The 23,962-nt window shown below is 43.7% G+C and overlaps 1 protein-coding gene across 1 annotated transcript in view; it reads left to right on the top strand.

Moving 5' to 3' along the window:
- Positions 1-23,962, top strand: part of MRPL20 (mitochondrial ribosomal protein L20) — a 173,609-nt gene that overhangs the window by 110,289 nt on the left and 39,358 nt on the right. The window contains exon 3 of the mRNA XM_044061875.1: positions 13,613-13,690. Within this exon, the coding sequence (XP_043917810.1) occupies positions 13,613-13,690 (78 nt within the window). The remainder of the gene's footprint in view (positions 1-13,612; positions 13,691-23,962) is intronic.

Below are 23,962 nucleotides of genomic sequence, written 5' to 3'. Positions count from 1 at the left end.
AATAAATTCCTATCCCTTCTATGGAATTTTTTCATGGTCATATTCCACCATGGAAACTTTTCTGTCACTGAGGTATTATAGGGATTAATGGAACAAGATCATCAATCAGTTCATATAAAAATACAAAATGTTATCCCAACCTTCCTTACTGTCAAAAAAATGAATTATGCAATTTAAATTGGATTTCTCTCTCCTTACCTTGTAGTCTGCTCTATAAAAATATGCGTGTAGCCCTAATTATTCATAAACTTATTAGATTTGTATGTTCAAGAAATAATTAAATGATTTGAGCCTATAAATTCCTAAACTACTTCGGTTTTTTATGAACTCACGATTTTTAACTCGCACATCTAGAATGTTACCACCGCTAGTTGGAGATGTCACTGCCTGAAAATATCCCATTCCTATACATATGTCAACTAACCTAACAAGCCTTTATTGACATTCAAGCTGGACCAGTTTATACAAGAGGCATTTAAATCCCCAACAGTAAGATCACAACTGTCCTAAAAAAGTGATGATAGTAAATCACAGAAATCCATGAAGTTTTCATTAGTTTGATATGAAGGCCTGTAAAAAAAAAAAAAAAAAAAAGTGCCATTTTACAGACTTTGAACCACTGCCCAGCTTAACTGAAATAATTTCATAATTACTATCCTTATTAAATAACCTCAACACGAAATTAGCTTGAACATGAACAGAAACACCCCCTCATCTTCCCATATCCTTTATTCTATAAAAGGCTTTATAACAAAGAAGACATGAGGGAGAACTATTTTCTGAAAACCATAGCCTTTTCATAACCATCTCTCGGAACCCTTGCCTCTGTAAAAGAGAACTTGCTATTCAGACATCTAACATTACATTTAAAAAATTAACTATGAAATCCTGTTACTTTGGCTTCCATAATGTTCTGGAGGAATTTCATAAAAAAATTCCAAAATCTTGTTCAGTTGTTACCAGCATAACTGAGATGCCTGTTGTCATAACCAAACAAATTCCTACCCGTAAATACATCCTCACAAACGCATTAAATTCCTTGCAAATAACTTAACCTTCTAATAACCTTTGTGAAATCCCTGACCACCTTAGTCAAAACTTTACTGTATCCAGAAGTTGGAATAATATCCCATAACATCAACTCAAACTTTTGATGTCCTTCAAGGATGCATGTGCAGTCATCACATATGGGTTGTCCTGCCTCAGGCAGCCCTTTGGTCGGCCGGATTCCAAAGTCTGGGTCTGGCGTCGGCTGATGTCGCTCTCTCCCCGACGTCAGAGTGCCTGGGGTATAAAAGCGTCAGCCGACGCCATCTTCCTCAGTCTTTCTTGCCGCGTGGTGCCCGAAGCAGAAGCAGTTCGCAAGTGCCGGTCGGCCAGCTCCTGTAATTCAGCTACCGAAGACTTCAAAAGCTAAGTACCCCGTTGGGGACTATTTCTTGCCTCAGCCGATGTCAGATAAAGTTAATAATTGCTTAACTTGTGGGAAACAAATACCTCATAAGGATTTCCACTCTTACTGCCTCCCCTGCCTAGGCCCAGACCACGATGTCTCGGCCTGTTCAGCCTGTGCTTCCTTCAACCGACGCACTCTTAGACGTCGGGCGGAGTTTGCAGAGGATTTATTTGGGGCTAGTTTTTCATACAATATGCCGTCGGAGACTCCGACTTCACATTTAACAAAGAAACGGAAGGACAAGGACCGACATGCGGGCCGCGGTTTCGACTGAAACCACGGCCAGGCCTTCCGCGAGTGTCTCTGTCTCTGCTGAAACAGAGTCCTTGGTACTTCCAACCCCCGAAACCGCTCAACCGACAACCTCGGCCCCGGAGGCCCCTGCTGAGTCGGTTATTGAATTTCCTTCAGAAACTGGTGTCTTGGAAACTTCCTACACCATTCCTCTAGACAAAACTACACCAGCACATGGTGCAGCTAGGCCTCCTGCATCCATGTCCATAAAGGCATTCACCAGGGCTAAAGCTGCTAAACATACAAAAGCTATGCCTCCCAAGGTTATTCCTCAGGGACCCTCTACAAGTTCACAGATTCTAACTTTAGCAGAGGACCTTATTTCCTTAATTAGGGGCTCTCAACCCCATCCGGACAGGGGCTCTAGGGTTGAGCCCTCTGATCCCCACTCCTCAGAGGAGGCCTCTGATGGCTCTGCTCTCTCGGACTACCAGGAGGCTTTTTCGGCCTACGAGGATTCTGATGCAGAGGAATCAATCTCCCCTCCTGAAGAACTATCCTTCGGGGAGACCCTTCACACTATGAGAGAGCATTTCAAAAGGCAGGGCCAGGAATTCTCGGATTCCAGGAAAAGATTAAGAACTTTTCTGCATTTACCTCAGCCTAGACCTTTGGGCTATTCCTCCTGTTTTGAATGTCATTGATGATGTGTACTCTGAGTCTAGCATAACCCCTGACACTCTTCCTCCGGCCCCTGTCAAACCCGATAGGTACTACAGGGTCCCAGACTCATCTTTTCTTTACAAGGCCCACTCTGCTGATCCAGAAACTATTTCCCAGGGCCCTAAAGGGGTTGCAGCTGCCACTACTAAAAATCCACTCCCCTCTGAAAGGGAGTCCAGGGCTTTAGAGAGATGGGGTAAAAAAGTGTATACTTCTGCTACTCTTTCTATGAGGGCATTAAATTGTCAATTTCATATGATACAGTACCAAGAGTATTTGTTAGATGAATTGCATAAGAAACTGTCTTCACCTGAACCCCTAGATCGCAAATCACTTCAGGATCTGGTGCATAACTCCCAGCAGGTTAGCAACCATTTCTTACAGTGTGGTTATGACGCATTGGAAGCTTCATGTAGGTCAGCTATGACAGGTGCAGTCATACGTAGGCATGCTTGGCTGCAGGAACAATCTCTGCCAGACCATGTTAAAGCTAAGCTTCTGGATGCTCCACTGGAAAAGCAAAAGTTATTTGGCTCCACTGCTCAGGAGGTCTTAAAGAAATTTGAGGAAAAGGCAAAATCTGTACAAACAGTCAAAGATTTTCTACAAATCCAACCACCAAGATTCAGCAGAAATTGGCCTACCAAGAATTGGTCCTTTCCGGAGATGCCTGTTGTCATAACCAAACAAATTCCTACCCGTAAATACATCCTCACAAATGCATTAAATTCCTTGCAGATAACTTAACCTTCTAATAACCTTTGTGAAATCCCTGACCACCTTAGTCAAAACTTTACTGTATCCGGAAGTTGGAATAATATCCCATAACATCAACTCAAACTTTTGTTTCAGCAGTCAAGTCAATCATTTGTCTAATATAACTAGCAAAAAGTTAATTTGTTCTTCCAACTTCTTTTCCACCTGCTACAACAATTACCTTATATTTTCTCTTGATCTCAATAATCCTATTTAAAGCCACTTAAACATTAATCATCTTAGCTCCCCTCAGACAACGGACTGTAATGCATTCTATATTTTTAATTGGCAGAAGAATGGGGATTCTGTGAGTCAATCACCAAAACGTGTCTGTTGGGTACTCGGTGGCTTTGTGTAACTTTCACACCAACAGTTTCTGCAGGTGGTCTACTAATGCCACCCAATACTCTTCTCCTGTTTGTTTAATTCAGCATCCTCCAACAACCCACCTTTATCAGACACTCACAATCCAACCCTCTCTTCTGTCCTTTAGACCAACACTTAGTGGATACTGAACTAGAGCATGCCCCCTGAGAGTCGTTAACATTATCCACATCAGGAAATAGCCATACCAGGTAGTGTGTAAATCTTGAACTTCCCCATTATCCACGTATATACCAACATCCTTTCTATTTAAACTACAACTTAAGTCAGTACTGTTGTAGATGGCACATGTTTGAATTTCCTTATTTTTAACAGCTTAACTTCAGGGGAACAAAATTACTTTGAACACCTCCATCCTCAACACCCTCAACCTGGATTCCAGTACCAACAGTTCAGTTGCAAGTATCTCTACAAAAATCTTTAAAGGACTGACAGTCGCTACATTTACTACAAATCCTAGCATCAGTATCCCAACCCACTGTCGTACAAGCAAATGTATTATATACCACACATTTGTGCAAAAATCCACACACCACAATTTTGTCCAAACAAAACCTGTCCATTTCTTCCATGTCATACACTAAGTTGCAGAAACACAGCACTCGTATATGCACTCCCACATCTCATACTGATAATTCTAACATGCATAGTTCCCCAGAAAGACCTAGCCCAGCTTCTCTCAAAGCACAGGTGTATGATAAAATGAGCTATCATTTCATTGCAGTATTGTCATATAGAAAGTCTCTTCTGCACATGTTTTGCCACTCTGTATCTCAGATTAGTAATGGTTGTCCTGAATTGGAATGTCCTAGTCTGTTCATTGAATGAGCTGTCAGGAAGCCATAAACACCAAAGCTTTCAAGCAAACTTCCAGTAGCATGAACTTAAAGCACTCCACTATTGTAACCGCAGCTTCATCAGCATTTGAAATACTTCACATCAATTGTAGCACTGCAATCCATTAATAGAATACATACTGGATTCCTCCCAATCCATCTATTTAAAACATTAGGCTTTTAGAAAGGTAGCTCCACCTAGTCAACCCAATTCATTCATACACTATGAGATGAAAAATCTTTACTGCTTGAGATGTCAGACTTTCATGAATATCACTGCAACCTACATTTTTCTTTATTAAAAGAGAATGATTTCATTTCAAATGTTAGAAGTTACAACAGTGCTGTATTCAACATTCAGCGCAATATGTAGTTTAACATTTGCTTGAGAACATTATAAAATAATGCAATTCACAGACCATAAATCAAGTAACATTTTATATAACTGAACAGTTGAGAATTTGCAACAAACAGTACAGAATAGCATTTTATGGTCATCCATGTAAAACTGCAAATTGTCTCTGTCCTGCATCTCAGGGCTGTGCAGATTCAGGTATTTAAATCCCTTCTTTGCTTTCACATCCTTTGAAACCTCTATACTTTCTTTTTAAAAAAGTATATACTGGTACACTCTCCGTCACTAGTCGCACGTTTACAAAACAGTTCCACCCTAGTTAATTTAAACTGTTTCAATGTGCATGTATGTGTGTGGCATTGATAAATTCTTTCTCCCATTTAGCCGTTTGGTTGAAATAATTCTTCTAAACAAATATTATTTAAATAGACCTTCCCATGCTGTCATAATCGAAACAAAACCTGGTCCTTGACATATGATTGGAACACCACCAGAATACTTTGGTTCACCCGTCTGTAATTCCCAGTTCTCAGTCTTGATATAGGTAACTCTGAAAGCTCTTTTCAAATTAAAACAGTTAGATGGGCAGCCTGACCACTCCAGTAATCACAGTACTAGCCTGTCCTTCATATAAGCTGCACATTCCACACATTCTTCTCTTTTTGGGATTCTAAACATACGCAAGTTTTTCCTTCTTGCCTTGTCCACGAAGCCTACCAACTTAGAAGTAAGCATTGTTAACTACATAAGGAAAGCTGGTGGTGGTAGAATGTAGAAGTCCGAAAGGTTATCAGAAGAAAGAGAGAGTACAGGAAAAAGTTAGAGATAGAAAAGGCAGACCAGACTTAGTAGTAGTACTGGTTTGCTAACATGGAGGCTAAGAGAGCAGTCATATGAATATAAAAGAACAGGGTATTGGAAACACTCTAACAGCTTCTAGAAAATGACTCTGTAGAAGAACAAAAAAACTTTGTCAGGTTGCAAAGCAAAGACAAAGAAAAAGAAGGCAATAATCCAATATCATTCATAAAGGATGCTAGCAACAGTCTGTTCGCCAGTCCATAGAACATCAAAAACATATGGATGGAGTATTTCCAACAACTTCTGAATGAAGAAAATGCTACAGACACTGTACTGCCCCATGTTCAGCCTACAATGAAAGAGACAGAAGAGTCCACCCTAGAAGTAGTAGGAAGGGCATTAAAGTAAAACAAAGTCAAAGAAATTGGCAGAATTAGCAAAAACCACAGCAGATGTGATCAGGATGTTTAAGTTATGGGAGAAATGGTCTCTGATGGTATTTCAAGTGGAATGGAAAGAGTAAGGTGTATTCCAGATGACTGGAGAATAAGCTGGGGGCAGTACAGAGGTATTGGACTTGTCACACAACTTGAAAGTGCAGGAGAAGGTGATTGATAAATAAAGGTGCATTCATAAACGAAGATGCAATAGGCAAGATGTAACTGAGCTGTAATTCGCATCAAGCTGTGTTTCAAATAACCAGAAGTTTGTAGTGACAAATATAGCGGAGAAGAAGCTGTAGTAGAGGAAAGAGCAATTCTGCACTTGGAAAAAGCATTTGATAAGATCCCAAGAAAACTGATTTGGGCAGTCTTGCAATGGTTCAAAGTACCAGAAGCATAGGTGGGATAAGTACAGGCTATATATGAGGAATGAATGACATAAATACACATACTGGTCAGACTCACAGAGGGTTTTCCAGGAGTGGAGTGCGTTAGAGTTTGGCTCAGAGCTCACTGCTGCTCATACTGGTGCTAGACTACATTAGGAAATGGATCAGAGGGGACAGATGAATAAGGCTGCTGGACATAGATTGTGTGGCATCAAAAGCAGACTCTGAACAGGAGCTTCAGAACTTGATATTGGAATGGAATGCAAAACTGAAGGTACATGGTATGAGTCCATGTACATGACAGAACAGTTATCATGACAGCAAATGGGGGAATCAGAAGAAGCTAAAATCTGAGATATAATGGAAAATTGTTGAACAGGTTAACAGCTTCAAGTATCTGGGAGAAGTGGTTGAGGAGAAAGGGAGTCTAACTGAGGTCAAAGCAAGAATCGGAGGTGCTGCAGCCAACTGCCACAGGGTGTCAGGAGTAGTGTGAGATATAAAAATGCCAGAGAAGCTAACAAATAAGGTGGACAAAACAGTGGTACAGCCAATACTTCTATATGGCACACAGATCTGGGTAGTGAAGCCAGAGCAGTTGAGAAAGCTAGAGGTGGTGGAGATGAAGTGCCTGAGACTGATGGTAGGATGCACACTGTGGGACAGAAGAAGAAATGACAGCATCAGGCATAAACCAAAGTAGCTCCAGTTTCAGAGAAGGCCCATGTGAACAAATTAGATTGGTTTGGGCGCATTTGCAGGAAAACAGAAAATGATTTGGTAAAGATGGTTTAGAAGAGACGCTACCAGATGTCTTGGTGTTTAATGTCTTCACCTCCCATGCACAAGGTACAAGGTTTGATCCTGACCTCCGACCAGTGCTGGAGTTTGCATGTTCTCCGTGCGTCTCTGTGGGGTTTCTCCCATGTCCAAAAAACATGCTTGAGTATTTCCATCTCAAACTCACCAATGAAAGGAGCTGTGGGGCAGCAGGACAAGTCTCTACATGGTGCACTATAGGGGGAAGAGTTGTACAGACCAACCGCTTTGGGCATCTACTGTGGTGCGCAGTATCCTCAAGATAGGAGAACATGGATCACAGTCTGTGCACAGTGGGAGGGCTAGCCACTCGACGGTGTAAAATATGGCTTTAGGTGATTTGGTTATGTTGACTAATATCGCCGAAAATGGGCATGGGTAGTTACCGGTGATAAGTGGGTTGAGGACCTGGCCTACACTGACCCACTCCAGGGACCCATGCTAACAGTGGGAGGGGGTATCAATGCCCCTGTTGGCCAGTGTGTGCCTCCCATAAAGCCCAGCCTGGGTCAGTAAGCTACTGGCTGGTCAGTGTCTATTTGCCCAGCCTGGGTAATCTGGGATAGCTCTGTTGAGCGAAAGCTGGATGTAAAACCAACCAACTTGCCAAACATGAACTGAGAATTGCTACGCTTAATGTAGGTTCACCTAGAAGACGCAGCTTGGAAATGGATGGCATGATAATACGGAGGAGGCTGGACATCCTATATATCCATGAGACTAGATGGAAGGGTAGTGCTGCAAAAGCCACTTGGCTTGGGATTCAGGGTCTACTACTCAGGTGGAGGGCAGGATAGGAATGGTGCAGGAATTGTGGTGAGAGAGAGGCTTTAGAAGGCAGTAAGGGATATCGGAATTAATAAGACTCATGGCAGTCAGACTCCAGTGTAATGATGGGGCATTATTCATAATCTCAGCCTATGCCCCACAGCAGGGTTGTGATAGTGAGAAAGAGTGCATTCAGACAGCAGTTGCAGGACCTACTAGATAAAGCAGGACAACATGAATTGGTGTTGATAATGGGTGACTTGAATGCACATATCGGGACAAGCAGAACAGGATATGAGGACTGCCTGGGTCCATATGGGTGGGGCAACAGGAATAAAGAAGGAGAAGCCATTCTAGACTTCTGTCTGGCACATGGCTTGGTAGTAGCCAACACATGGTTCAGAAAGAGAGACGGTCACAAGATCACATACAAGAGTAGTCAACATGCAATTCGGGTAGACCTCCTCTTAGTAAGGAAAAGGCACTGGGGCAGAATCCATGATTGCAAAGTCATCCCCAGTGAAAGTCGACCCACAGCATAAACCACTAGTTGCCACTATCAGCTGCAAGCAGTGGTCAGAGAAGGCTCTAAGGTCAACAGAGACCAGGCTGAAGACCTGAAGTTGACTGGAGAGAAAGTACACCAGTTCAAGGAATTACTTAGGGCACTAGCACCCCAAGAAGAGGAGGAAATAGGTGGAGTTGGAGTGGCAGTGCCTAAAAGTGGCATGTGTTAGGACTACAGAAAAGATATGTGGCCGAGCCAGGTATGGGAATAAGGTACATAAGGAAAGCTGGTGGTGGAATGCAGAAGTCCAGGAAGTTGTCAAAAGTAAAAAGGAGTGCAGGAAGAAGTAGGAGACAAAAAAAGACTGACCAGACTAGGAAGGACTACTGGTTGGCTAACAAAGAAGCTAAGAAAGAAGTTGCAATAGCAAAGAATAGGGCATTGGAGGCACTCTACCAACTTCTGGAAAGTGACTCAGTAAGGGGCACAAAGAAACTGTATCAGGTTGCAAGGCAAAGACAGAAAGATAAAGAAGATAGTCCAATGCCCTTCATAAGGGATGCCAGCAGCAACCTGCTCACCAGGCCAGAGGACATCAAAGGCAGATGGAAGGAGTATTACCAGCAGCTTCTGAATGAAGAAAACCCCACAGAAGCTGTTCTGCCCCAGAAACAGCCTACAGTGAGAGAAGAGGAGGAGCCCACTCTAGAACGAAGAACAGCACTAAGGAAGATGAAGTCAGAGAAAGCAGCAGGCTCAGATGAGGTCACAGCAGATATGATAAAGTTGCTGGGTGAGATGGGGGAGAAATGGCTCCGGAGGGTACTAACCGCAGTGTGGAGAGAGAGAGAGAGGCATATCCCAGATGACTGGAGAATAAGCATACTTGTGCCAGTGTAAAAGAAAAAAGGGGACATCCACAACTGTGGGCAGTACAGAGGCGTCAAACTCCTATCACATTGCATGAAAGTTCTGGAGAGGGTGATTGATAAATGGATACACAGAGTAGTAGAATGTAAGATTAGAGTTGAGCAGTTTGGATTCAGATCAGGATGCAGCACAACTGACCCGATGTTTGCATTAAGACAGATACTTGAGAAGAAGCTAGAGATGAGGAGAGTGTCCAACTGGGCATTCCTAGATTTGGAGAAAGCATATGACAAGATCCCAAGAAAGCTGATCTGGGCAGTACTGTGGTGGTTTGATGTTCCAGAAACATTAGTAGAATTAGTGCAGGCTATGTACGAGGTCCCAATGACTCAAGTACGGACAGTGTTCGGCCTCACAGAGGGGCTCCCAGTGGGTGTGGGTGTACATCAGGGTTCAGCTGTGAGCCCAGTGCTGTTCATACTGGTGATGGACTACATTAGCAAACAGGTTGGAGGGGACGGATCAACAAAGCTGTTGTATGCAGACGATGTGGCAGTACAGGCAGACTCTGAGCTAGAACTTCAGCAAAGGATAGGAGAATGGAATGCAAATCTGGAGCAGCATGGGATGAAACTAAGCACAGATAAGATGATGGTAATGGCAGCAAACTGGGGAAATCAGAAGAAGCTGAGAATAGAGATAGAAGGGAATATATTGGAACAGGTAAACAGCTTCATGCATCTGGGAGGAGTAGTTGAGGAGAAGGATAGTCTGAATGAAGAGGTTAAAGCTAGAGTCAGAGGGGCTGCAGTCAACTGGCATAGAATATCAGGTGTAGTCTATGACAGAAGAATGCCAAAGAAGCTGAAAAGTAAGGTGTACAAGACAGTGGTGTGACCAGAAATGAGGACATAAGAGCAGAAGCCAAAGTAGCTCCAGTTGCAAAAAAGATCAGAGAGAGCAGGCTATGGTGGTTTGGGCACATGTGTAGAAAAGCAGAAGACAATCTGGTGAGGAAGATTTGGGACAGACGGGAAGAAGGTAAGAGGAAGCGAGGATGTCCAGCAAAGAGATGGATTGTGTGAAAGAAGATCTGCGACAGTCAGGCATGAGTGTTGAAGAAGGCACGAGTATGGCACTGAAAAGAGAGAGTTGGTGGCAGTTAACATGATATCCCGACCCCATGTAGAAAACAAATGGGAAAAAGGGGACTGATGATGAGAGAGGAAGAAAAGAGAAAATGATTGTCTAAGAGAATGTGCTTGTATGAGAGACTGCAATATTCAGCACAACTAGTAGAGAGGGAGAGAGCAAGACAGGGATGGCAACAAATGACAAGACACCACAACCTCGCATAGAAAAAAAGTGATGATGAACTACACTTGAGAATTATGTTCTCTCATTGCCTTATTCGTATGTTGCAATGACAAAAATAGTGTCTACATGAAAATAGGAGAGTGGCATTGAATTGAGAGAGAGAAGGCAGCAGTTCATGAGATATCCTGATCCCATATGGAAAAGAAAATGGGAGAAGGTGGGTTGATGATGATGAACTATACCTGAGAATTAACATGTTCTCTCATTGCCTTTTCATGTGTTGCAATGACAAAAATAGCGTCTCTGTGATCACATAAAATATCCCTATTGACATTTCTTATCCATTATGATCAGTAATTTTGACTGTTTTACTCAAGATGCAGAAGAACAACAATCTCTAGCAACATCACTACTACTGCTGCGAAGATGGTAGCATGGCATCCGTCTTCACAGTTTCCACAAGACTCGGACCAGTTTTCTAATAAAAACACTTTATTTATTTTGTTTTATTTAACATTTGTTTACTGGGAAAGTTCGACTTAGAACAAAGCCAATTTTCAGCGGAGACCCAGCGAGAAATGCTGCAGACGTATGTCTTTGTAACATGGGTGGAAACCGGAGCACCTGGAGGAAACCCACATGAATGCAGGGAGGACATGCAGACTCCACACAGAAGGCACTCCAGCCGAGAATTGAACCAGAAAACCTCTTGCTATGAGGTGACAAAGCTACCACTGCACTGTCCAATTGCCATCTGTTGTTCTCCAGCTGTTAATCTTTTAATGATTTACTTTGTCTGCACAACTTCAGCTGTCTCCTGAATGTATGTTGGTTGGTCTGCTGAAAAAAATACTTTTATCTTAAATTTGCTAACATCGGATTCAGATTAATTGGAGGGGATGTCTTACCACAGGCAGCACAATGTGATCTCTATCTCAACAGAAGAACTGTTTTTGACAACATTAAGAACCACCAATGACCTGGATGACACATTTGGCTGATACCAAAGAGACTGAAGTAGCCTCATGGTTAAAGGCAGATGCCTTATGCTGGTGGCAGGGCAGTATCATTTATCATTGATATTCTGTTATGTAATTTTCACCTTTTATGCCCTTTGTGGAGTCGGTGATTTTGCCTGGGCATAGCCATAATATGATCCCAGTGGACCGTATATCCCATTTTTTGTCTGTTCAGCTGGTTTGATTAGGCATTTAGAGCCAAGAACTTTTTATGGTGTATTGTCCTTTCATATACAGTCAAGTCTCACTATGGTATACAGTTGTCCTGTTTTTCATATATTTGGTATGGCTTTTGCTGATCATATTTCAGTATTGGAGCAGATGCTGAAATTTTAGTGACTGTTCGACATCTCTAACCTTTTGGTATCACTGCTGTCTACTTTCGCTCTGTGAGAGTACAGAAGCAAGTTAGGTGCTTAGTATACACCATATCTGTTTCCTTAACAGCATCAGATTGTGCTGCAGCTTTGTGATTTGCTTCTGTAAAAACGGTGAGTAATGGTAGGATACTTGAGTAGCTGTTGCTTCTAATTGATACAAACTTGAGAGAAAACTCTTAGATGTGTTTTTTTTCTAAAGATATTAAGTGTATTTATGTAGGAACCAGCTGAGCTTATCAGTGTTGCTCCTTTTTGCAGTGCAAACCCAAGAGCACAATGAAAGTATGCATGACAATGAATTTGGTCAGAGATGGACCCGGCAGGATTGAACCTTTTAGCTACTGTTTCACAGAAATAATGTTTGCCTTGGAAAACTTTTTTTTTTTTGACATCACCAAAACATAGAAACTTGCACATTTCTCTTGAGTTGCAACAGAAGTTTGTTATAATTTAGTTGTATGCAGAGGATGTTGTCCCCTGAATATTACTTGGGGGGGTGCCTTCCAGAGACCATTCTTGTATACTTCTTGCAGCTTCTTTGGTGGCTCAGCTCCCTGGATTCATTTTATGAGCACCTGGTTTTGAATGGGAGTCTATTCAATAGTTAAGTGACTTACATGAAGGACACCCATCTATGTATCAGAATGTCCAGTCAATACTTTTAGTTGCTTGGTAATTTTCAAAATTATTGAGGTGAGGTCAGAAAAACAGACGCTTATTTAAGAGAAGTTACTTTGATATAGAAGCACTTTGTTGGGCACAGTTTAATCCTGCAAATCCATAATGATTTGTTCAGTCAAAATGTAGTTGCTGAAAGCTTCCACTGTCAGCAGTTATGTAGAAGCGTAACTGTAAAATAGACCACAACCGTAACAGTACCAGATTAAGTAAAGCAAGTTAAAATACTTTATTGATTAGGCAATGTCACCGGTGATGTTATGGGTTCTCAATGTGGTAGTCTAGGTTTTATGTTTAGAATGTAGTTTACCACTTAAAAAATTATCCGTCTGAGTCTGATTTATTTATCTCTGTGCATGTCTGTTGTGTGTTTGTATCTATCTCTTCTTATTTTGAAGATACAAACACAAAACAGGTGCACTTCTTTCAAGCAATAGCTTTCTCTAGTGCCTGTCTTGCCCTTCACTGATGTACTGTGAAAGGGTGTGGATGTATGTGCCTTACCCATGCACAGTACGTTAGTACCAAGCAGAGGGGGTGAAAGAGAAGTAAAGTGCCAATGTACAGTGACATTATTTAAGAAAGTTAAGCATTTTTCTTAATGTCATTGTGTAATAGCAGTATTTCATCTGTGTGTTATCAGTTACCCATGAATGCCTTTGTTTATATCACTCTGACTTCTCCCTCATTATCACACCCTGCCAACAGTGAGTACATGTCTTGCATTATTGCCAAATTGAGGTACAGCACTAATTTTGTGCCACAGCAGTTGATAACTGTTTAATCAATATGTATTATGTTTCTTCTAGGGTATCTTTAATATGGAAATTTAATTGTGATATTACACTATGTTAAAATGGTTTCATTTTTCTTCAGCTGTGGATTACAAGAATTGCAGCAGCATCTCGTGAACATGGTTTGAAGTATCCTGTCCTTATAAGTAATCTTGTTAAGGTGAGTTCTATACCGTCTAACTATCCAGTATCTATATAAAACAGTGCAAGACTGTCTGTACTATGATAAGCGTCAGTATTCATGCATTTCCTGTTACATTTTCTAGTTTCTACATGCCATGTGGGGATAAAGACTGTAATCTGTGTGACTATTTTTGGCCATTTCTCTATTAACTTTCAGATATACTTAAAAACGTGCATTGCATATTTTGGGTAGGAGGCAGTGCCGTACATAATACAGAAGTAATGCAAACTTGCTCAGAGTTTACTTTTACTACTTAAGTTCTTCTTAGTTTCTTAATGTGACGTATTATGAATTTAGAGGCGCTGACAAACTGTAATTCAGTTCTAATGTTAATCCAGAGTCATTAAAAGCCGTTAGATGGGGAATTTAAAGGCACCCTATTTGTTAAAGTAAAAAATGAAATACAAAGCACAGGCTGTATATTAGCAGTACCAAATTAGAGCCGTTTTACTGATTAGGTCTTGAGTATGTAGTAGTACCTGAACTTGAGTACATGGTAGTACCTGAACTCTGCAGTGCCTTAGGAGTTTTCTGAGAGAAGTCCAGAGCAGAAAAGCACTGTCATTCCTGTCATTTACTGACAACAAATCTGGTAAATCATGCTTAAATGATGTTACTGCTGTTAACTTAAACCTCCGTTATAAGATTTGTTCCAGGCCTGTTTTTAATTGTTTTAATGTTTACTATTAATGTGCAGCCATAATGACTTTGAAAGAAATGTCCTCTTTAAGTCTCCTGTAATCTTCCATCCATCATACTGGTGGTCTATTCATAATGGCAGTGTTTTCAATAAGTTACAAGTAATATCAGGATGTTGAGGTGTGTGAGATGAACCAATTTTTTCCCTGCCCTCAGCAAGTTGTTTCCCTGCTTTTGTTGTTCATGGGACCATTATCTATGATGAATAATTAGCTTAGAATGATATTCCCTGGCAGTTTAGCACAACTTCTAATGGTTTTCATCATGTAGTCATATATTTGATTTCCTTTATTTCCATTTGCAAACTAGGTAAATGTTGAGCAAGTTTCTTAATTAGATAGTGTTCCTGCATCGTGTCTGAATAGAGACTCTTGTGAATAGTCTGCTTACCCAGGTAACAAAAAGAGAATAAATAAATGTATGCCTCTCAATCACTGAACCACTTATCCTTTGAGTTCCTAGAACTGACCTACCCTTTTCTGTGTCTGAGGCTGATCCAGTCCTGTTTTAAGGCTCCCTGTTCATGTTGAAAGAAAGTAGTTTGCTAAACATTCATGTCACCTCTTTCCTGGTTAACCAGGTGTTGGGTCACCCTGATTCTGAAATTGAAAAATCAGCTAGGTGGATTAGTGAGTTTGTCTCTTCTTTTTCCTAAAGCAAAGTTAAGTGAGGGGGAATGTGGGAGATTATGGAGCGCCCTTATTGGCCATGAAGGGTGAAAGTATGTAAGAGACCATAGGTCTGAATATCAGTCTTGCAACCTCTTTGCTTTTATGTAGCTTGATTGCCATGACTGCATGTTAGTATTTTTTGCTTCCCATATACATACACAGCATCACTTTTGGAGAAATGACTGACTACTTCTAATAGTAAGGGGTGAGCATATTCAGTAGTCTTAAAAGGCATTATGTAATGGGACTGTCATAGGTTTTTCTTGTTACGGATATTTATTTTTAGTATCCTATTCTTTTGAATTGGTGTTCATCCTCAGCAGCTCCTTTCAGGCATACATTTTCTAATAGAACCAGATCCGACATGCCTTAGACCAAGCAGGTGTTACTGCTACTAAGGTAATATTTAACAAATAGAATGTAATGGCATTTTCAGAAACCCTTCTGAGTAATTCAGTTTTTCTAGCTATATGATTCTTCTGTTAAGGAGTCATTGTACCATTTATTTTTTGTCCAGGAATACGCGCAGGTCAGAATTTTAAATTGTTATCTGATGTCAGTTTTCATTCTGTCCTCTACAGATGTGTTCAGATCTGATCCCCCAAATTTGACTTGGCTGTTGCTAAAGCTCCTGGCCACCAAGAACTCTCAAGCTCTTCCCACAGTGCATCAACCCCAATTACCTTAGATGTCATTTGCCTCTTTCAGTGAAAGATGTGGTTGCCAACACTTTCAAGCATTTTTTGTCAGATAAGTGTTGTTAATATTTCTTCAGTATCTTATTCTGTTTAATTTTTGGTTATATCGATTTTTCCTTAACCATCGCACTACTTGATATCCTTTTGCTTTCCTGTACTTGTGTATGCTCGATACTATTGTTAGTATCTTTTCTATAATTCTGCAGTTTGGTGTAGTCCGTAATAACATTGTTGGTATTTTCTCCTCTCTCACTTTTTCTCCTGGTGTTATCTTGTTCAAAAAAAATTGTTTGAAGTAGTGTTAACTTTAGAATGTTTTCCTAGTCTAGTGTTGTACAGTATGGTGGATAAAACACCACAGGGATTTAAGAAGTGTACTAAGTGCAGACATAAGCTGCCATTTTCAGATGCCCACACACTGTGTGTTGGCTGGTTAGGGCCGCTTCAGTTGCAGGAAGACTGTTCAGTCTGCTATGAGTTTAATCCCAGAATGTTAGTAGAATGCAGAAACAAACTGATCCTCAAAGGCCCTTTGCCTTCTTCCTTTGGAGAGGCTATATCGGGAGATAAATCTCCCAAAACCAAAAAACCAAGACACAAGCAAAACCTTCTAAAACAATGTCTCCAGGGCAGTCCTCATCTTTATCTGCTTCAGATTCCTCAAAGAAAATACCTCATAAGGATCCGACCTTAACCTTGGATATGAAGAAACTTTTAGTTATGTACTCACCATAACTTCAGATGTTTGGGATCCATCTCGCCTACATTCTGACTGATGGGTTCGGAGCTGATCCCTCGGCTCCGACTCGGCACGCTTATGCCAAAGAGCGAAGTCTCTTATTGGCTGAGCTTACTATATCCCAGGATGCACCACTACCAATCCCCCAGATCTAGTTTGTCCGCATACATGCACACATGCACGCTCTGCTTATATAACATCGTCAGATGAAACAAGATAAAACAGTAGAACTCAAAACTGTTCAATCTCTTCTGATCTCCAAGGCAGGGGGAAGGAGGGTGGGTATTAGGAATGTGCGAGATGGATCCCAAACATCTGAAGTTATGGTGAGTACATAACTAAAAGATGTTATGTGATCTATCTCGCCTACATTCTGACTGATGGGACAGCGTCCCTAGCACCTGAATCCTGGGTGGCTCACTGGAAAACACTCCTGAGTACCGTGGAACCAAATGATGCTCGCCCTTTAGATGCCACATCCAATTTATAGTGGGAAATGAAAGTGTGGATTGGACCAAGTAGCCGCAGCACAAATCTCCGAGATAGCAAGCTTGGAATGAAAAGCTATAGAAGTCGCCATAGCTCTGGTAGAGTGAGCTTTGATAGACGTTGTAAGTTGCTTATTCGAAGAAGAATAAGCCTGAGTTATACAATCTCTAATCCATTTGGAGATAGTAGCTTTTGTGATGGTTTTGCCCAATTTATTGTCTGAAAAGGACACAAACAATTGGTCTGACTTAGGAATTTGTTGAGTCCTGTCTAAATAGAAGCGCAATTGCCTGTGAACATCCAATTTATGGAGAGTGTATTCTGCTTCATTAGAGAATTTTGGGAAGAAAACTGGTAGCTCTAAGGATTGTTGGAGACAGAAATTAGAACAGACCTTTGGAACAAAGGATGGATTAGGCCTAAGTGATACTCTATCCTTGTGAAATATCAAGTACGGTGGTCTGATAGACAGGGCTTGAAGCTCTGAAACTCTTCTTGCAGAAGTAATTGCAACTAAGAAGGCCGTTTTCCAAGACAGATATTTTAACTCACATGTAGCAGCCGGTTCAAAAGGGGAAGATGTTAATGCACGAAGCACCAAGTCAAGGTCCCACGGAGGCGCAGGATGAAAAACTGGGGGTCTTAACAGACCCGCACCTTCAATGAAAGTTTTGCATAGTCTGCTGCTCATCAATGGAGGATCCATGGACTCGTGGAATTTAGAGATAGCCGCTAGTTGGACTTTAATAGTAGAGACAGAAGATCCTTGATTAAATAGGGATGTCAAGAATTTTAAAACCTCTGGGATAGGAGCAGTGATAGGGTCTAAGCCCTGAGTTGAGCCCAGATAGCAAACCTCTTCCACTTACTGAGGTACAATTTCTTAGTGGTGGGTTTGTGGGCCGAAGATAAAATGTGAATAACTTCCGGGTCTAATGTGTGACTTCTGACTAAAGTCGGAAGTGGAGGAGCCAAGCTGTCAACTTCAAGGAGTGAAGGGACTGATGCTGTCGTCCCGACTGATGAATTAACAGATCCGGAATTAGGTCTAAAGTCCACGGATCGTCCACATGTTTCTTCAGGTAAGGAAACCATACCTGACGAGGCCAGTATGGGGCAATCAGTATCATTGGACCCCAATTGAGAAGCTTTTGAATGACTTTGGAGAGAAGTGGAATCGGAGGAAAGGCATAAAGTAGCCCTGTTGGCCAAGGTTGTGCTAGAGCATCCATAGCTGCTTCCCCTGATGTGGAGTCAAGGAGAAGAACCTTTGCACTTCGTGTTTAGTGGGGTTGCAAATAGGTCGCAGCACGGCCCCTCATCTCCGAAAACCTGAGCTGCTACTGTTTCGTTTAGGGACCACTCGTGAGGAGAGAGAATTGTCCTGCTCAATTTGTCTGCCAATATATTTGATTTCCCCGGAATGTGGGTCGCTACCAAGAAACGGTTGGTAGCTACAGCCCATTCCCACACCCTCATGGCCTCTCTGCAAAGGGGGTAAGATCTGGTCCCTCCTTGTTTGTTTAGATACCAGACCACCGACATGTTGTCTGTGTGGATGGCGATGATGCCCTGAGGAAGAAACTTGTGTAAGGCCTGTAGGAACAGAAGTACAGCCCTCATCTCCAACACATTGATGTGGAGAAGAGCTTCGTCTGGAAGCCAGGAGCCCTGAACTAACCTGCCCAAGACAATGCCCCCCCCCCACCCTATCTGGGAGGCATCTGTCGTCAGGGTAACCACTGGAGAGGAAATAACAAAGGGGCTTCCTTGATTTAGATTGGATGTCTGAAGCCACCAGCGAAGGTCCCGTTTGCATGTTCCTGTAATCATGATGGGATGATTGAGGGGAAGGTCCTGAAAAGACCATTGAGTTGACAATAGCCACTGAAGAATTCTCATGTGCAATCTTGCCAGAGGAACTAGAAGAACCGTGGCAGACATTGAACCTAAAACTTGTAGGACCATCCTGGCTGGGGCTTTGGATCTTGAAATCAGAGCTTGAACTTGGCCCTGTAAAGTTTGGATCCTTTCGGTAGGAAGAAAACGCCATCAATTTTGAGTCTATCTCTGCTCCTATAAACCTTATGCATTGAGAGGGCAGCAAGACAGACTTTGACCAATTGAATGTAATCCCCAGGGTAGCACCCAGGGAGATGGTGGCTTTGAGGTTGTCCATTAGTAGATGCCTGGTGGAGGCAGTCAGGAGCCAGTCGTCCAGATAGGGAAACACTTGGAATCCAAGACTCCTCAGGTGAGCAGTCACTACTGCCAAACACTTGGTGGACACCCTGGGGCTGTGGTGAGACCAAAGGGCAGTGCACAAAATTGGAAATGACTGACTCCCAGGCTGAAGCGCAGATACCTCCTGGACGCCTGATGTATCGGTATGTGATAATAGGCGTCCTTGAGGTCTATGGAGCACATCCAAACATCCTTCTCCAACAATGGGAGAATGGATTGTAACGTGACCATTCGGAATTTGGATTTCGTGACGGATTGGTTTAGTCTGCTGAGATCCAATATTGGTCTCAGGTCCCCTGTCTTTTGGCACTAAAAGAACCTGGAGTAATTTCCGGATCCGATCTGGTCTGTGGGGACCGGTTGGATGACTCCTTTTTCTAGCAGCTTTAAAGCTTCTGCGGCTGCAATTTCCCTTTGACTGGGTGGTGGGTCCGGGATTTTTTTGGACGGTGGGGGTGAACATGTGAATGGGATGGTGTAACCTCCGGCAATGATCCGAAGCACCCATCTGTCCTGAGTGATTGACTCCCAGGCTTTTAGGTGCTTGGCAAAACGGCACCCGAGCAGCACAGCCGGGCAATCCCTCATGATGTGTGGGAGGCTGAAGAGCCACGAAAGGACTCGCGGTCTCCAGAATTGCGGGGCCCTCTGCCGCCTCTGGGACGGCGTCTCCCAGAAAAATTTCCCCGTCCTCTGCCTCTGGAAGGGGAATCTTCCTGCTGTTGAGAAAAAAACTTACGTGATTTATGGAACCACATCTTCCCCCCTCCTTTAGCCTTGGGATAAGGCCGAAAAGGAGTGGAATAACGGGCACCTACGGCAGATAAAGTTTTTCCCTCTTGCTCACAGCGGGTAAGGGTGTCTTTAACCTTAGGTCCAAACAAAGAGGACCCATCAAAGGGAGCGCCGGCGAAGGAAGACTTGAAGGCCTCCGCAAACTGACACAAGCGGAGCCAGGCTTGTCTCCGTAGAGCCACGCCTGTGCCTGCCGCTCTACCCGCCTTCGGCCGCATAGGAAATGAGCCTCATGGACGAGTTAGAAATTGACGTAAGGATAGCCAACTGAGAGCTAACCGACTGGGCTAGCTGCTCAGGTAGGTTACCCGAGAGGGAATCTGACAGCTCCTTGACCAGATCCCTCTGAAGCCTGGTAAAATGTGCCAAATAATTCAGAGACCTTAAAGTAAAGGCCGCTGAAGTCAGGGTGCGCTTCCCGTACCTGTCCATGCTCCTAGACTCCTTATTAGGAGGATGGACGGACGTTGAAGCCTCTGCCACGTCCTGTTGTGTAGCAGATGCCACCACCATGGCATCTACAGCCACGCCTTTAGTGAGGAATTCCTTCTTGGGTGGGGCAGACAAAAATTTATTAGGACGAGAAGAGACTGGTTCCACGGTATCTGGATGTTCCCACGCCCTTCGACAAACTAAATCCAGGAGCTCGTCAAGGGCGGAGACACCCAGGAGGCGGAGGGCTGAGCCCCAAAGGCCTTGAGGAGCACTGACTCATCAGCAGAGGGGGGTTTGGATATCCAGCCGCCTCGTTGTTTGAGGATCTCTAAGATGTCTGCAAATGAGACATCATCCGAGGACGACTTCGGGGACCCCTCCGCATCATCAAGATCAGTGTCCGATGTAATAAACTCGGGAGTCCACGTGCTTCCTCTTGCACGATCTCTTCCTTGGGGTTCCTCTGAAGACAACTCGAAGAACCCTCAGGAGGAGGGAACCCCCAATGGGGGTAACCTCAGGCCCAGGGGCTCCGCTGCCTACGGACAGGGAACTGCCAAAGACCCAGTCTCCACGCCCAGGAAGGTGCCGGTAAAGCCGGAGAGATGGCCAAGAAGACTTGGCCAATGCACTCCTCATAGCTCTGAAAGCCGGACCCCAGAATCCTGGGAGTGTCCGGTCCCGAGCCATGATAGCCGACGGAAGTCCCGCAGCAAGCACCGAGAGGGAGGCTCGGAACCGATAGCATAGGTCCCAAACATCACCCCGGGTCCAGCCGAAGAAGTCCGTGTACCAAACTCGGACCCAAGGCCGGGTTGGAGTAAGGGTCGGAGCCGACCCTAAGATCTCCACCGGCTCCAACAGCACCTGCTCCACGGAGCTGAAGCGGTCGGAGGAGGAATAGCAATGGGATGGGCCTGGGCTATCGGCTCCGAAGCCAACTGGGTCGGAGCGAAACAAATTTTTGAAAGACTGGGACTGGAACAGTCTTTGGAGCACCCTGTCTATATCTGAATCCGACATCCTCAAGACCGAGAGGATACTGAACGGGTTCGAGATGGCCTCTCCAACGGCCCCAAAGGGCTAGGGGACCGGCCCGAGGCGACCCGATGACTATCGGCGCCGAAGGAATACCACACTAGATTCCATCGGTGCTGAGGAGGACTTCGCCGAGGAGGAGTGTCTGAGCGGGCAACCTTTGTCGGCTCCGAGACCAGTGGAGCCGACGAAGGTGACCCGCCTCTCGATGCCCCAGCCATCGGCTCCGAAGCCAGAGGAGTCGAGACTGGTGGCATCGAGGCAGACCGTTCGCCTCGGCTCCGAAGTCCTTGGAGCCGAAGGAGAAGCCTGCCTATGTCTTTTGGCGGTCGGATCCGACGGACTGGTCGGAGCCGACACCCTTTTCTTTTTAGTTGGAGAAGGAGAGGATGCCAGAGCTTCTTCAAAGGAAGGTTTTATTAACCCTTTAAGAATAAGTTTATTCTTCCTCTCCTGGAGGACCCTTGAGGAAAAAGCGTGACACACACTGCATGACTCTTGTAAATGTTTTGCACCCAAACAATACACACAGAGAGTGATCGTCTGTGATGGACATCTTGAAATTACATTTGGTGCATTTTTTAAAGCCCGAAGGCCTAGGATTCTGAGACATTATAGCAACAAAAAAATCAGTAATCCCTGACAGAAAGGAACTATCCACTGACTTTCTGTTTTACTGACACTACCTAATAATCGGTTTACAGTTGCCGATTAGGTAAAGAAACCGTAACAAATAACTAAAGGGTACTTTGAAACCCTCTAAGGTTTAAGGGGGTTGACTGACCGGGAAGGCCCTAAGATGAAGGAGGCCTAAAATCAAAATCAACGCCCAATCACACAACAAAGTCTTCTCACAAACTCCAAACACACACAAAAGTGAAGAATAGCCGTTAAAACAGCTTTTTATGACAAGAACAGCAAAATTCTGACAGAAAAAAGTTAGTAAAATTACTACTCAGCTCAGCCAGCTCGAGACCACGTCTTCGCAGGTTAGCGGCAAACGAGATCTGGGGGATTGGTAGTGGTGCATCCTGGGATATAGTAAGCTCAGCCAATAAGAGACTTCGCTCTTTGGCATAAGCGTGCCGAGTCGGAGCCGAGGGATCGGCTCCGAACCCATCAGTCAGAATGTAGGCGAGATAGGATCACATAACATCCAAAGATTTCTGATCCATCTACTTTTGATCTGAGCAAATCAGAATTACCAGAGCTGACCTTTTCGGCCCTGATGCAATCCAGGTTGGGTCCAACAGCTATTGGACCTTCTTCATTAAGTGGTTTACCAAGAACTCCGTATATTAACCATTATACGATGCAGTACCTTTTAGGGTACCTTCCCCTTTTCTTGGGGCAATCTGCCTTTGAGGCTGTGCAGAGAGTTTTCTCTGTCTTGGCAGGATTGATAGCACCATCCTCCTCGGATCCAAAATCTACAATCTTGATGTCTCTGCTTGGAACCTCACCAGCTCTTTTTCCACAGGGAAAACCAGTACCAAGATCCCAGGCTTTCACATGAGGAATCTTGATTTCTTCTTCTGATACCTCTGTAGAGCACCCCATTCAGGAGGTCCCTAAGAGGAAGACTTGCAAGAGGAAGCACCTAGACCCTAGAGTCTGTCACAGAAGATAACGGATTTCAGTGAAGGTGAAAGGTCCCCACGGTCATGTCCTAAAGATGTCTCTTTCAGAGACATAGTAGACATCCTTGAGCAGAGAGGTGACTGGATACCCAGCAACCCTTCCCTGAGGAGATCTTATTCCTGAAGGCTTTTGGTACTGGACGTCTACCTCCTGGGTGGCTCTGCCCACCGATGAGCTCATTGAGTTGATCTCTCAGCGGGTGTGTGGGAGGAACCTGACACCATTCAGCCCCATTCCTTGGAGACCAGATAAGATTATGGCACCACTTGTGGACAGACGTTTTTGTGGAAAAGGAGTGCCCGTTGATGCCATGGTCATATCGATGGCCACAAAGAAGGAACATGCCGAGAAAGTTCCACTGTCCACCCCCCCCCCCCCCAACAGGGAGTCTCGGGCAGTGGACAGATTCGGGAAGCATATCTGTGCTTCAATGAGGACATATTCAGGAAGCATGCCTGTGCTTCATTGACCTCCACCCCCCCCCCCCCCAACAGGGAGTCTCGGGCAGTGGACAGATTCGGGAAGCATATCTGTGCTTCAATGAGGACAGATTCAGGAAGCATGCCTGTGCTTCATTGACCTTCACTTTCAGGTCACTGAATTGTGTGGCACATTTCACAAGACTTGAGGGATTTGATTAAAGAGCTGTCAGATCCCCTCTCGGGATCTGTCCATGAAGTTCAGTCATCTGTGGCTTCTCAGTTGGCTACCCTGGAATCCATTTCGAATTCTTCCATGAGGTTAGTTTCTCATGTAGCCGAAAGAACCTCAAGGGCAAGTGGGTACAGGCATTTCCATT

Source organism: Protopterus annectens, chromosome 2.part0 (assembly GCF_019279795.1).
Source record: "Protopterus annectens isolate FY-2018-M chromosome 2.part0, PAN1.0, whole genome shotgun sequence".
NCBI classification, from domain to species: Eukaryota; Metazoa; Chordata; order Ceratodontiformes; family Protopteridae; genus Protopterus; species Protopterus annectens.
The sequence above is the reverse complement of the archived record's forward strand: the minus strand, read 5'-3'. Positions and strand labels throughout refer to the sequence as shown.